Below are 13,150 nucleotides of genomic sequence, written 5' to 3' on the forward strand. Positions count from 1 at the left end.
TCTCCTCCTGCCCCCAATCCCTCCCAGCATCAAAGTCTTTTCCAATGAGTCACCTCTATGAGGTGGCCAAAGTATTGGAGTTTCAGCTTTAGCATCAGTCCTTCTAAGAACACCCAGAGCTGAACTACTTTAGAATGGACTGGTTGGATCTCCTTGCAGTCCAAGGGACTCTCAAGAGTCTTCTCCAACACCACAGTTCAAAAGCATCAATTCTTTGGTGCTCAGCTTTCTTCACAGTCCAACTCTCACATCCGTATATGACCACTGGAAAAACCATAGCCTTGACTAGACAGACCTTTGTTGGCAAAGTAATGCCTCTGCTTTTGAATATGCTATCTAGGTTGGTCATAACTTTCCTTCCAAGGAGTAAGCGTCTTTTAATTTCATGCTGCAATCACCATCTGCAGTGATTTTGGAGCCCCCAAAAATAAAGTCTGGCACTGTTTCCACTGTTTCCCCATCTATTTCCCATGATGTGATGGGACCAGATGCCATGATCTTCGTTTTCTTTAAGCCAACTTTTTTACTCTCCTCTTTCATTTTCATCAAGATGCTTTTTAGCTCCTCTTCACTTTCTGCCATAAGGGTGGTGTCATCTGCATATCTGAGGTTATTGATATTTCTCCCAGCAATCTTGATTCCAGCTTATGCTTCTTCCAGCCCAGCGTTTCTCATAATGTACTCTGCATATAAGTTAAATAAGCAAGCTGACAATATATAGCCTTGATGTACTCCTTTTCCTATTTGGAACCAGTCTGTTGTTCCATGTCCAGTTCTAACTGCTGCTTCCTGACCTGCATATAGGTTTCTCAAGAGGCAGGTCAGGTGGTCTGGTATTCTCATCTCTCTCAGGATTTTCCACAGTTTATTGTGATCCACACAGTCAAAGGCTTTGGCATAGTCAATAAAGCAGAAATAGATGTTTTTCTGGAACTCTCTTGCTTTTTCCATGATCCAGCAGATATTGGCAATTTGATCTCTGGTTCCTCTGCCTTTTCTAAAACCAGCTTGAACATCCAGAATTTCATGGTTCACATATTGCTGAAGCCTGGCTTGGAGAATTTTGAGCATTACCTTACTAGCGTGTGAGATGAGTGCAATTGCGTGATAGTTTGAGCATTCTTTGGCACTGCCTTTCTTTGGGATTGGAATGAAAACTGATCTTTTCCAGTCCTGCAGCCACTGCTGAGTTTTCCAAATTTGCTGGCATATTGAGTGCAGCACTTTCACAGCATCATCTGTCAGGATTTGAAATAGCTCAACTGGAATTCTATCACCTCTACTAGCTTTGTTCGTAGTGATGCTTTCTAAGGCCCACTTGACTTCACATTCCAGGATGTCTGGCTCTAGGTGAGTGATCACACCATCGTGGTTATCTGAGTTGTGAAGCTCTTTTTCATACAGTTCTTCCGTGTATTCTTGTCACCTCTTCTTAATATCTTTTGCTTCTGTTAGGTCCATACCATTTCTGTCCTATATCGATCCCATCTTTGCATGAAATGTTCCCTTGGTATCTCTAATTTTCTTGAAGAGATCTCTAGTCTTTCCCGTTCTGTTCTTTTCCTCTATTTCTTTGCATTGATCACTGAGGAAGGCTTTCTTATCTCTCCTTGCTATTCTTTGGAACTCTGCATTCAGATGCTTACATCTTTCCTTTTCTCCTTTGCTTTTCACTTCTCTTCTTTTCACAGCTATTTGTAAGGCCTCCTCAGACAGCCATTTTGCTTTTTTGCATTTCTTTTCCATGGGGATGGTCTTGATCCCTGTCTCCTGTACAATGTCACGAACCTCCGTCCATAGTTCATCAGGCACTCTATCTATCAGATCTAGTCCCTTAAATCTATTTCTGACTTCCACTGTATAATCATAAGGGGTTTGATTTAGGTCATACCTAAATGGTCTAGTGGTTTTCCCTACTTTCTTCAATTTAAGTCTGAATTTGGCAATAAGGAGTTCATGATCTGAGCCACAGTCAGCTCCCGGTCTTGTTTTTGTTGACTGTATAGAGCTTCTCCATCTTTGGCTGCAAAGAATATATTCAATCTGATTTCGGTGTTGACCATCTGGTGATGTCCATGTGTAGAGTCTTCTCTTGCGTTGTTGGAAGAGGGTGTTTTCTATTACCAGTGTGTTTTCTTGGCAAAACTCTGTTAGCCTTTGACCTACTTTGTTTTGTATTCCAAGGCCAAATTTGCCTGTTACTCCAGGTATTTCTTGACTTCTTACTTTTGCATTCCAGTCCCCTATAACAAAAAGGACATCTTTTTTGGATGTTAGTTCTAAAAGGTCTTGGCAGCGGCCGAGAGGAGCAATCCCACATCCAAGGAGCAGTGGCTGCACAGGCGCAGGAGTGCTGAGAGGATCTACTCCACATTCAAGGTCAGGAGGGGTGGTGGTGAGGAGATACCCCTCGTCCAAGGTAAGGAGCAGTGGCTGCGCTTTGCTGGAGCAGCCGTGAAGAGATACCCCATGTCCAAGGTAATAGAAACCCAAGTAAGACGGTAGGTGTTGCAAGAGGGCATCAGAGGGCAGACACACTGAAACCATAATCACAGAAAACTAGTCAATCTGATTACATGGACCACAGCCTTGTCTAACTCAATGAAACTAAGCCATGCCGTGTGGGGCCACACAAGACAGACGGGTCATGGTGCAGAGGTCTGACAGAGTGTGGTCCACTGGAGAAGGGAATGGCAAACCACTTCAGTATTCTTGCCTTGAGAACCCCATGAACAGTATGAAAAAGCAAAATGATAGGATACTGAAAGAGGAACGCCCCAGGTCGGTAGGTGCCCAATATGCTGCTGGAGATCAGTGGAGAAATAACTCCAGAAAGAATGAAGGGATGGAGCCAAAGCAAAAACAATGCCCAGTTGTGGATGGGACTGGTGATAGAAGCAAGGTCCGATGCTGTAAAGAGCAATATTGCATAGGAACCTGGAATGTCAGGTCCATGAATCAAGGCAAATTGGAAGTGGTCAAACAGGAGATGGCAAGAGTGAACATCGACATTCTAGGAATCAGCAAACTAAAATGGACTGGAATGGGTGAATTTAACTCAGATGACCATTATATCTACTACTGCGGGCAAGAATCCCTTAGAAGAAATGGAGTAGCCATCGTCGTCTACAAAAGAGTCCGAAATGCAGTACTTGGATGCAATCTCAAAAACGACAGAATGATCTCTGTTTCCAAGGCAAACCATTCAATATCGCAGTAATCCAACTCTATATAGACTCTGGCCTTCCCCAAACCTGAGTCAGCATAAGCTTAGCCAGATCCCCAGGTGATTCTTATACACATTAAAGTATATGTATACCAAAGTATATGTATGTTAATATATACATATATTCATATAAGCATCTTGGGCTTCCCAGGTGGCTCAGTGGTAAAAAAAATCTACCTGCCAATGCAGGAGGCACAAGACATGTGGGTTTGATCCTTGGGTTGGGAAGATCTCCTGTAGTAGGAAATGGCAACCCACTCCAGCATTCTTGCCTGGAGAATTTCATGGACAGAGAATTTCAGGGGCAGGCTTCAGTTCATCGGGTTGCAAAGAGTTGGACATGACGGAACGCATGTATGTGCACATGTACACACACACACAAGAATATTAATGTATACTATACAAGTATATACATAAGTATTTAATACACTTATCTAATTAGAATCACCTATTAATAGGAAGCTTTTTAAAATTAGAGGCCTACAGAATAATTAAAGTCAGTCTCTGGGAATAGGCCCAGTCATGGTATCCTCACCGAGGCCCCCAAGTGGTTCTGATGTGCAATCTGGGTTAGAACCACTGATCTAACTCTTCCTGGCCTGCTCCCCTTGTACTACTAGGCTTATATTGCTGATGCTTTTAAGAACCTGTCTGCAAAGAGGCCTGCAGATCTAAGATGGCATGGAGGTGTGTAGCTAGAGGAGCCATCTGTTTTGGTGTGTTGGGGATAGTCTCAACATAGTGATTATCAGTGCCCCCATTTCACTCTCAGAAGAATTGTAGTTTAGATGATAAATTATATGTTCTTCCAACATAATACAAAAGGGCTCTGGGCTTTATATTTCTAGATTATAAAGTCATAATAAGAACAGGTAGAAGAAAATATCAGATAAATTCAGTGTAGAAACTTCTGGTGCTTAGATATTAGCTTTTAAAATACTATGTACAGCTTATCAGAAATACATACATACGTTCCCTCAATTTGTAAGGAGGGTTAGAGAAAATCTGTCTCCTTCAAGAGACTGGGGGGTGGGGGGGTGGGGCATGGTTATATCCTGCAATTAAAGTACCAAAGCCAGCTGCTGATTAGTAGGGAGCTGATTATCAGCCTGTGATTACCCCAGGCCTTAGCAAAACTTCTCCTTCCTTTTCCTTTTGGATCTTTAATTGTTCATTAGCTACTCCACCCTCAGGCTCAAAGGGACATGGAAAGAAGTTAAAAAAAAAAAAGGTTAATTTAGTGGCCCTGATAATAAACTTGATGAGAAAGAAAATGGAAACAATTGGACTGTTTCTGGTTACCTGTGAATTTAAATTAGTTTGGCTCATCCCTTTTTCCAAATTATTCCCAGCTGGTGTGAGGGTTCACTGAAGCCCTACTGACTCCCAGTAAAATTAAAGTAATCTTGTATTTTTGAAAGTATGTAATCTTCCAGAAATAGGGCTTGGAAGCTTTCCCTCCTCATTTACCAAGGGCACAGGGTGAGGGCAAGGCGAGCGCCTCCTCATCTCCTCAGAGCTGCACCCCCCCCACCTTCTTCTCCCCCACTATCAACTCACAGGGGTATATAGACAGAATTTTTATATCTGATGCAGATAAGAAATCATTTTACACAACTTAAGACAAATGGTATAATTACTGTTAGACAAAAGGACCCAAACAGAAAAGCTACACACAGGAGGAGAGACTTGTGTGCATAGAGATTGTATCACAAGTTTTCCTAGTTGCATCACCAAGATAGTTATGAATACTTCCACAAGGCAACCACAGCATAAATGTTTAAAACATGTTCTGTTCACATGCGTTTAAAACGTCTGGAAAAGAAACTATCCACATGCAAAGTGAAAGAGCCAGATGCTGATAAGTTAGTTAAAGGGAACTCGCTGCATGTGCACTCGGTCGTGTCCAACTCTTTGCAGCCCGTGGACTGTAGCCTGCCAGGCTCCTCTGTCTATGGGATTTTCCAAGCAAGAACATTGCAGTAGGTTGCCATTTCTTACTCCAGGGGACCTTCCCGACCCAGGATCCAACCTGTGTCTTTGGCGTCTCCTGCACTGGCAGGTGGATTTTTTTTTTTTTTTCACCACCGTGCCACCTGGGAAGAACTCTTGTTGAATAACAACAGTAAGGGAGTCTTCTTATTAAATAACTTAAATGGAGATAGTATTAAATTAGGGTGGGTAAAACATCAAAATAAATACCTGTTGAATTAAAATAAGAGTATCAATAGAACCTCTATAGATTAGAGAGGTACTTTTATAGGCTTCTGAGTGCCAGGAGAGGGTCGGTGGGGGCATCTGTTCTCTGCTTTCCAGGCTGTGAGAACAAGCTAGAAGGATGGAAGAGGTCTCTGTGACTGAGAAAGCGTCACAAGCTGGTGTTGCCTGGCCAACCCTGGACCAGTAATAATCTTAGCAGCTGGAGCAGGTCTTATATTTGATCTCTGTTAACAGTTAACTACAGGCTTTTCCTTCCAGAGCTCTTGGAAGGCAGAGGCAAGTGGTCCTGGAAAGCAATTCTGGAAGGAGGCCCCCGGCGGTTAAACTCAGACGCTGAGGGACAGGTCAGCAGTAACTGAGCCAGGTGGGCCTGCAGAGAAATGCTGTTTCCTTTTCCTCAGGGGATTAGAAAATCTACTCTACATTTTATCTTGACTGAACTGTATCATGCAATATGGCTGAAGTTGATGAGTCAATGAAGTCTGTTGTTTGAATAAAAAAATCTATTTTTAAGCTAAAATGTTTCGCTAGATCGTAAGTTTAACATTCTGAGGCCCATCTAGCAACAACTGAGAAAACCCTCACTTATGATTAGAAAGGGAACAGCAGTCATGAGGAGAAGAGCCATATCAATGAAAGGATTTCTGAGTCATTCAAAATGGCAAACTTTTTAAACCAATGGAATGGATAATAACATAGCCATGGCGACTATAACCAGCATTACTTATGTTTTTATTTTCTTTTACCCACAGACTGATGTAGATACTTACCACAATCCTCTAGCAGCAGGCCTGTGATGGCTTTCAGTTTCAAAGGAAGCCTTAAAAAGACTAACACCACTTGGCTTTGTGGGACTACTTCAGAGAGACACTCATATGTGCATAGGATTTTTTTACACATGTCTAATGGCCTAGACATCATACTTCTGCACATGGTGCAGAGGTAAATAAAAATAAGCAAATATCATAACCACTTACCCCACGCAAATAGGGAAAAGAATATTGAGAAAAAATAGCCTTGAGTCAGAGTGAGTCAGAGGCCTCGGGTCAGAGTGAGTCAGAGTTGGTGACGCCAGGAATATCATTCCTCACCCTGTACGTAGCTCTGGACTTTCAGGCCCTCACTTTAATCTCACTTCCCAACATGAAATGTAGAAGAGTTTTATATGGAATTTTTATATGGTCTCCAATTCTTGCACGATTAGGTACTATCTTGCATGAAAAGTACCCACTAACAAATTATGTTGGCAGACTGTGGCACATCCCTGCATGAAAAATCTGGGATCCTGAGAAGGAAAGGCCAGAGTCTCAATGCTGGCCCTGTGCTCTGCCCCTTCACACTCTCAGTGATCCTAACAATAGTTCTCAGTCTCCTGTTTTAGATAATTTTACTCCAGACAGATCTACTGGTTACAGGGTCAGGTGTAAGAATCAATGGTATCATTTTTATAAAATTCTTTGAGATTCTCCAAAGAAAGAGGCAATTTTTTTAAATTAAAAACCACTAAATTACTGACAAAGAAATAATAACCCTTCCTGGTATTTAATTCCTTCCAGGGCACAAATTTGGCAAATTATAACTGAAAATTCTGGGCATGACTCAACTGAGAAGCAATGAGTTTTTCTTTGTTCCTCTCCTTCTCCACAAAAGAAGCGCTGCAGAGCGAACCAGTGTTTTCATCGCAAGGAACCATCTCATCAAGGATTCTGCTTCAAAACCCAGGTTAAACTAGAGATCAAGGCAGGGAGGGGCAGCCTGCAGTGAGGCTGGAAGTACAACGTTAGAGTGGGGGGTTTTCTGGTATTACTTAATGTTGCCTGGAGCTTTAACAAATTTGGGAGTGGGGATATGGTTGTGCTGTTGCTCTTCTAAGTGAGTTTTTAATTAGCCTTTTTTTGACAACTTGAGAGGGCTCTGCTAAACTCAGGCCAGCCCAGCTTTGTCAGTGTCCTCCCTGAACTTTAAATTCAGAGCATCCCTGGCCCCTCTTCTCATGCTGGGCCAGGCAGCAACCTCAGGGAGGAAGTCCAGGGTAGCACCTGTACTGGCACCTCAAGGTCATCATCCAACTTGGAGCTTTCCAAACACTTGGGAATTGATCATTTAAATGAGTATAGTCAAGGCTCTGAGGAGTTTAACCAGCTTGACTCTAACTCAAAATTTTCTCAACTTATCTATACAAGGTGCCTCTCTTGAGGTCACTACAATCCAAAAACTACAGGACAGTCGGGAAGCAAGTAGTTTGGGAAATGCTGGTCTAAACTCATAGATGCTTGAGAGCAATTTTTCTGTTTCAAACACTGAGTGAAAGAGTTAAAATTGCTTAGAGTCATTCTAAGTGTGCCTTTGGTTGTAGCTATCCATATGCCTTTCTAGAAAGTAAAATCACCCTCACTACAGGCCCATTGGAGCTCCTGAAATTTGCCATGAGCGTAAGATACACTATGCTGAAAGTATAGCTCTGTTTTGTTACCTGGGGCTCCTGGTCATGACCGCTGGGATCCCTCTCGTAGCTTTCTGCATATAGTCTGATGGTGGCCCGCACGCCACTAGAGGAACTGAGCCGGAAGATGAGCCGAGATGCATCAGAGAAAATGATCCTCAGACCCTAAGAGCAAGAATATCGAGGATGGATCAGTGAACAAATAAATATACATGTAAAAATGATGAATACTGACTTTGGAGATTAGCATATTTCCATGCTCAGATATGCAGATAACACCACCCTTATGGCAGAAAGTGAAGAGGAACTAAAAAGTCTCTTAATGAAAGTGAAAGAGGAGAGTGAAAAAGTTGGCTTAAAGCTCAACATTCAGAAAACGAAGATCATGGCATCTGGTCCCATCACTTCATGGGAAATAGATGGGGAAACAGTGGAAACAGTGTCAGACTTTTTTTTTTTTTGCCTCCAGAATCACTGCAGATGGTGATTGCAGCCATGAAATTAAAAGACGCTTACTCCTTGGAAGGAAAGTTATGACCAACCTAGATAGCATATTCAAAAGCAGAGACATTACTTTGCCAACAAAGGTCCATCTAGTCCAGGCTATGGTTTTTCCAGTGGTCATGTATGGGCGTGAGAGTTGGACTGTGAAGAAAGCTGAGTGTCGAAGAATTGATGCTTTTGAACTGTAGTGTTGGAGAAGACTCTTGAGACTTCCTTGGACTGCAAGGAGATCCAACCAGTCCATCCTAAAGGAGATCAGTCCTGGGTGTTCATTGGAAGAACTGATGCTGAAGCTGAAACTCCAATATTTTGGCCACCTCACGCAAAGAGTTGACTCATTGGAAAAGACCCTGACGCTGGAAGGGATTGTGGGCAGGAGGAGAAGGGGATGACAGAGGATGAGATGGCTGGATGGCATCACTGACTCGATGGACATGAGTTTGGGTAAACTTCAGGAGTTGGTGATGGACAGGGAGGCCTGGCATGCTGCGATTCATGGGGTTGCAAAGAGTCGAACACGACTGAGCAACTCAACTCCAAAGATGCTCACCATCATGACAACTTATAACTGGCTCTCTACACTCACTCCAGTGGAACAGTGAGGTAAATCCAGATGCTCCCTAAGGTTATCTATTCATCTCTATTCTGTTTCTGTTGCTTTCTGGTGAGTGTTGGGGAGGGTGGGATTAGGAGCAACACTATCAACAGATGCTCAAGCTCCCTTGGTCTGGCAATGTGGAAATCAGAAAGAGGTGGCGGTAACAAGGATGGGGCGATATTTAATTAGTGTCACTGGAGCCAAAGTTTGTCTCTTTGGAACCTGCTGGATGCAATCAGGTAGGCAATTTATCTGTTACAGTGAGACAAATTATCCACATCAAAGCTCCCCCACATGATGTTAGACTTGGCTCTAACTTCACCTCCTCTCTGCTTCTGCCCATGTTCCCACACTTCCCTGGGAGCCATGGAGTCCTACAATGCAATGCTCAGGGCTGGAGCTTTTGCCGGGTTTTGAGGGTTTCTGTGTGCAGCCTCATCCTCTTGGCTCTCTTTTTCCTTCTTGCGCGTAAGACCTGGCCACCAGTGTGTGATGGGGGCAGAGTTGCAGCAGTACCTCACACACTGCCCAGTATTTGACTTTGGCTCAGAACAGCATCCATTCTCTATGCATCTCTTATTAGTGGCAGCAACATTTTAAAAAAATATGACTGTGAGATCACATTGTGACTTCTGTTGAAGGAAATTTGTTTTCTTGAGACAACTGATAAAGTTATTATTATAAATAACCATATTGACAGGGGCCAGAGGAAAGAGAGGCAGGAACAAAATAATATGTCTGGCTGCTTGTTGGTTCTGAAAAAGTAGAAGTCTTAGGCAAATTGATAGCAGACATTTTCCCTATGAAATTTGCTTAGAAACTTCTCTGGCCTCAAATTCTGCTTGTTAAGAATAAGCCATTAATAAAAATATTCATACATGCCACATGAACCTGATTGCTAATCTCTTACCCCTACCCTCATCTGGTGATATTGCTGGGAAACACTGTGATTCCATCTGAGCAGTTTTCTGCTTTTTAAGTTTGTAAGCACATTTTGTTCCAATTGCAAAATAAAAAGCTTAATCTCTTTTTGAGTGGTTCAATGTCTGCCACAATTTGTGTAATAACAAGGAGCCATGTCCCTTCCTGGCATGTGCCTTCCATTGCTCTGTGGCACAAGTTCTGCAAACAGGATAGTTTTGCCCAGGAGTCATTCATGGGCATGCATTTTACAGTGACCCTCATAGATCTGGTACAGGGCTAAGCCCTGGGTATATGAAGATAAAGACAGTATGTGCTCTCCATGAGCCTAAAATATTCTATTACAATGAGCAAAACTATTTTCTTAACCATCTTGTGTTGCTGGATAAGTGAATAGTTAGGAAATTCTGAATGGAGCAAATAAATCAATTTCTCTGCTATCCAGAAAGTATGATATACCAAATTCTGTACAGACTGATAATGAAACCCCAAAGGTTGGTTCCACCACTGAATGCATAGCCATGTTTTTAAAAACTTCAAGGCTGAAGCCCTAAAGCATCTTTTGTTGCAGATGCTAAATCAGTTGAATCAGCTCCATTACACAACTAACAATTGTGTACACAACTAACAATTACACAGTTAGTTTATGGCCACTGTTGTTGTTGTTCAGTTGCTGTCTTGTCCGACTCTTTGTGACCCTCTGGACTATAGCATGCCAGGCTTCCCTGTCCTTCACTGTCTTCTGGAGTTTGCTAAAATTCATGTCCACTGAGTTGGCAATGTTATCAAATCATCTCATAATCTGCTGCCCCCTTCTCCTTTTGTCTTCCATCTTTCCCAGCATCAGAGGGTATTTAAGAATTCAGGCCATGATAAACCATCAACATGGTTTATTATCTGCTCATAGCTAAGCCCTTTCTTCACAGTGAAATGATGTTTTTTCTGTTGTTTGTTTTTTTTCCCTGCGTGTGGTTATACTCATGGAAGTTCGGTTAGAATCTACATTGGGTAGTTTGAAATAGATTTAGCACTTGAAAATATGTTAAAGGAGTGAATAGCACACATTAAGCTGCTGGAAATAACTCAATGTCAATGTCATCTCTCTTTCCTAAGGAGATCTTAATGGAGAATCCACGTTGCTTTGTTAGACCTCCCAGTGAGGAACATAACAATTCTCTTTCTCCACGTGGAACCAAAAACATATGTAGAACGAGTCCAGCTCTGTGCTGCAACATCCTGATCATTCCATGACTGTTGAGCATCATTTGGATGTATGAAGAGTTGTACCAGATTGTTTTGGGGTCTGTACATTGCTCCGGTGAACTTCATGAATTTGTAGCCTCAGCGTGAGCCATGTTCTCTGCACCATGTATCATCACCTGCTATCAACTAAATAATGAGGCCAAAATCACCACTGACCAAGACTTGCCAAGTTTCAAAATGTTCCATAATTCCAACCAAAAATACCAGCAATACACTTTGCTTTTTATTTACTTATTTTTTTAGGTTAAACTCAGGCTTAGTGATATAGTTTGTCAGCCAAATTTGACCTGCCACTTGTTCTTATAAATCAAGTTTTACTGAAACACAGCCATGCCTGTTCATGTCTGTGTTGTCTATGACTGATTTGTGTGACAACTGCAGGGCTGAACTGTTGCAACAGACTGTCTGGCTCATAAGAGCTAAAATATTTACTATCTGGCTCTCTACAGAAAATATTTGCTGACCCTTCATATAACCCCAGAGTTGGACACGACTGAAGTGACTTAGTAGCAGCAGCAGCAGCAGCATATAACCATTCCATTATCCACAACATGGAATAACTCTACCCTGTCAACTCGACCCTAGAAAATTGAAAATATATGTCTATGGAAATCCCAGTAGAAAGAAATTTTGAGGACTGTTATAAGTGTGTCCTCCAGGTACCCCAACTTCTAGTCACTGTTCATCTGGACAGATATTTGGCCTCAATCAACTTACTTCTGATCACCTACTCGTAACAGAAATGGATTTATTAAATTACATTTTAGTTTTATGTCCTCACCTTTATTGCAGGGTCTGCATGGCACAGTTATAAAATCTACTTTTTGCAGTCACTGCAGGAGACTGTATGAAGGTCCACATGAGACATCTCCTCAAGAGCCAAGTGTTAGGAAAGCCTTTCCTCCGCTGAGTAACTAGGTTTTTTTTTTTTTTTTTTTTTTTTTGTCTTTCTGACAACAAGACCTTTATAACTAACCATGGTTCCCTTTTCAATATGGCTGCCAGGATACTTTATGCCAAATTTGAGGTTAAGCCCAAGTGGATCCTTATGATTTGCATAATTATGAATTCTTCTTCCTCTGTTTTTGACTCTCTACTCTTATTTATATTTTCCCTAGTCTTGATTTCTGTTTCTTATTTATATTCTAACAATTTCATTATGTGTGTTTTTGCTGCCACAAATCCTCTTGAAGAAACAAGGCCTAGAGCAAATGAATAAAATAAGTTCCCTTTAAAGTCTTAACCCTAAAGTGTTGGAATCACTGAATTATATCTTGGTCCTTTTTTAGCTGATAAGCTCTGGGAGGGCAAACCCTTATGTCCTTGCTCACCATTCACTAATACAGCCTAGGAAAAGCCTGGTACACAGTAGGCCCTCCATTGACACTTGCTGAGTGATTGTCATTACATGCCCCACAACTGGTATGGATACCGCCAGAAGGCCTCCTTCCACATTTTACAAGGCCAAGTGGAAACACACTCATATTCTCCACTGGCGAACTGGAGCTAACGTATTCACTCTGAAGGTTAATTGTGAAGGACTCTGTGTCTGCTCATTCTTCATTTTTAGGGCAAAGGTCAGTTTCAGTTAAAAACAATGGAGTTGAACCATAGTAAGCTCTTTTCCCCAGTTGTGTGATCTTGTAAAAATTGTTAGCTAGCCCATTAACTGCAAAACTTAATACATACCAAAATCAGCCAGGGGGTCTTTAAAAATAGTGGTACCTGGCTTTCATACAGGCATGGTGATTTAGTTTGTATGGAGTGTGACTTGGGCATCGGTACTGTAAAAGCCCTCCAGGCAATTCTAATGTGTAGCCATGTGTGGACACCAGACTAGTAGTCTTTTTTTCTCTAGGTCACCTACTTCATGTATCAAGTGACTGACTATCCTACATGTCAGTCTTAAGGAAGATGCCTTTATGAACTGAGGTTTCTGGCATACACTACCAGCAAACTGGGGTCTTAGGAGGCC

The 13,150-nt window shown here is 42.0% G+C and overlaps 1 protein-coding gene across 1 annotated transcript in view; it reads right to left on the reverse strand.

The window, feature by feature from the left end:
- The window catches only part of PGM5 (phosphoglucomutase 5), a 206,777-nt gene that overhangs the window by 30,573 nt on the left and 163,054 nt on the right, over positions 1-13,150 (reverse strand). The window contains exon 10 of the mRNA XM_069576376.1: positions 7,920-8,054. Within this exon, the coding sequence (XP_069432477.1) occupies positions 7,920-8,054 (135 nt within the window). The remainder of the gene's footprint in view (positions 1-7,919; positions 8,055-13,150) is intronic.

This window comes from Ovis canadensis, chromosome 2, assembly GCF_042477335.2.
Source record: "Ovis canadensis isolate MfBH-ARS-UI-01 breed Bighorn chromosome 2, ARS-UI_OviCan_v2, whole genome shotgun sequence".
NCBI classification, from domain to species: domain Eukaryota; kingdom Metazoa; phylum Chordata; class Mammalia; order Artiodactyla; family Bovidae; genus Ovis; species Ovis canadensis.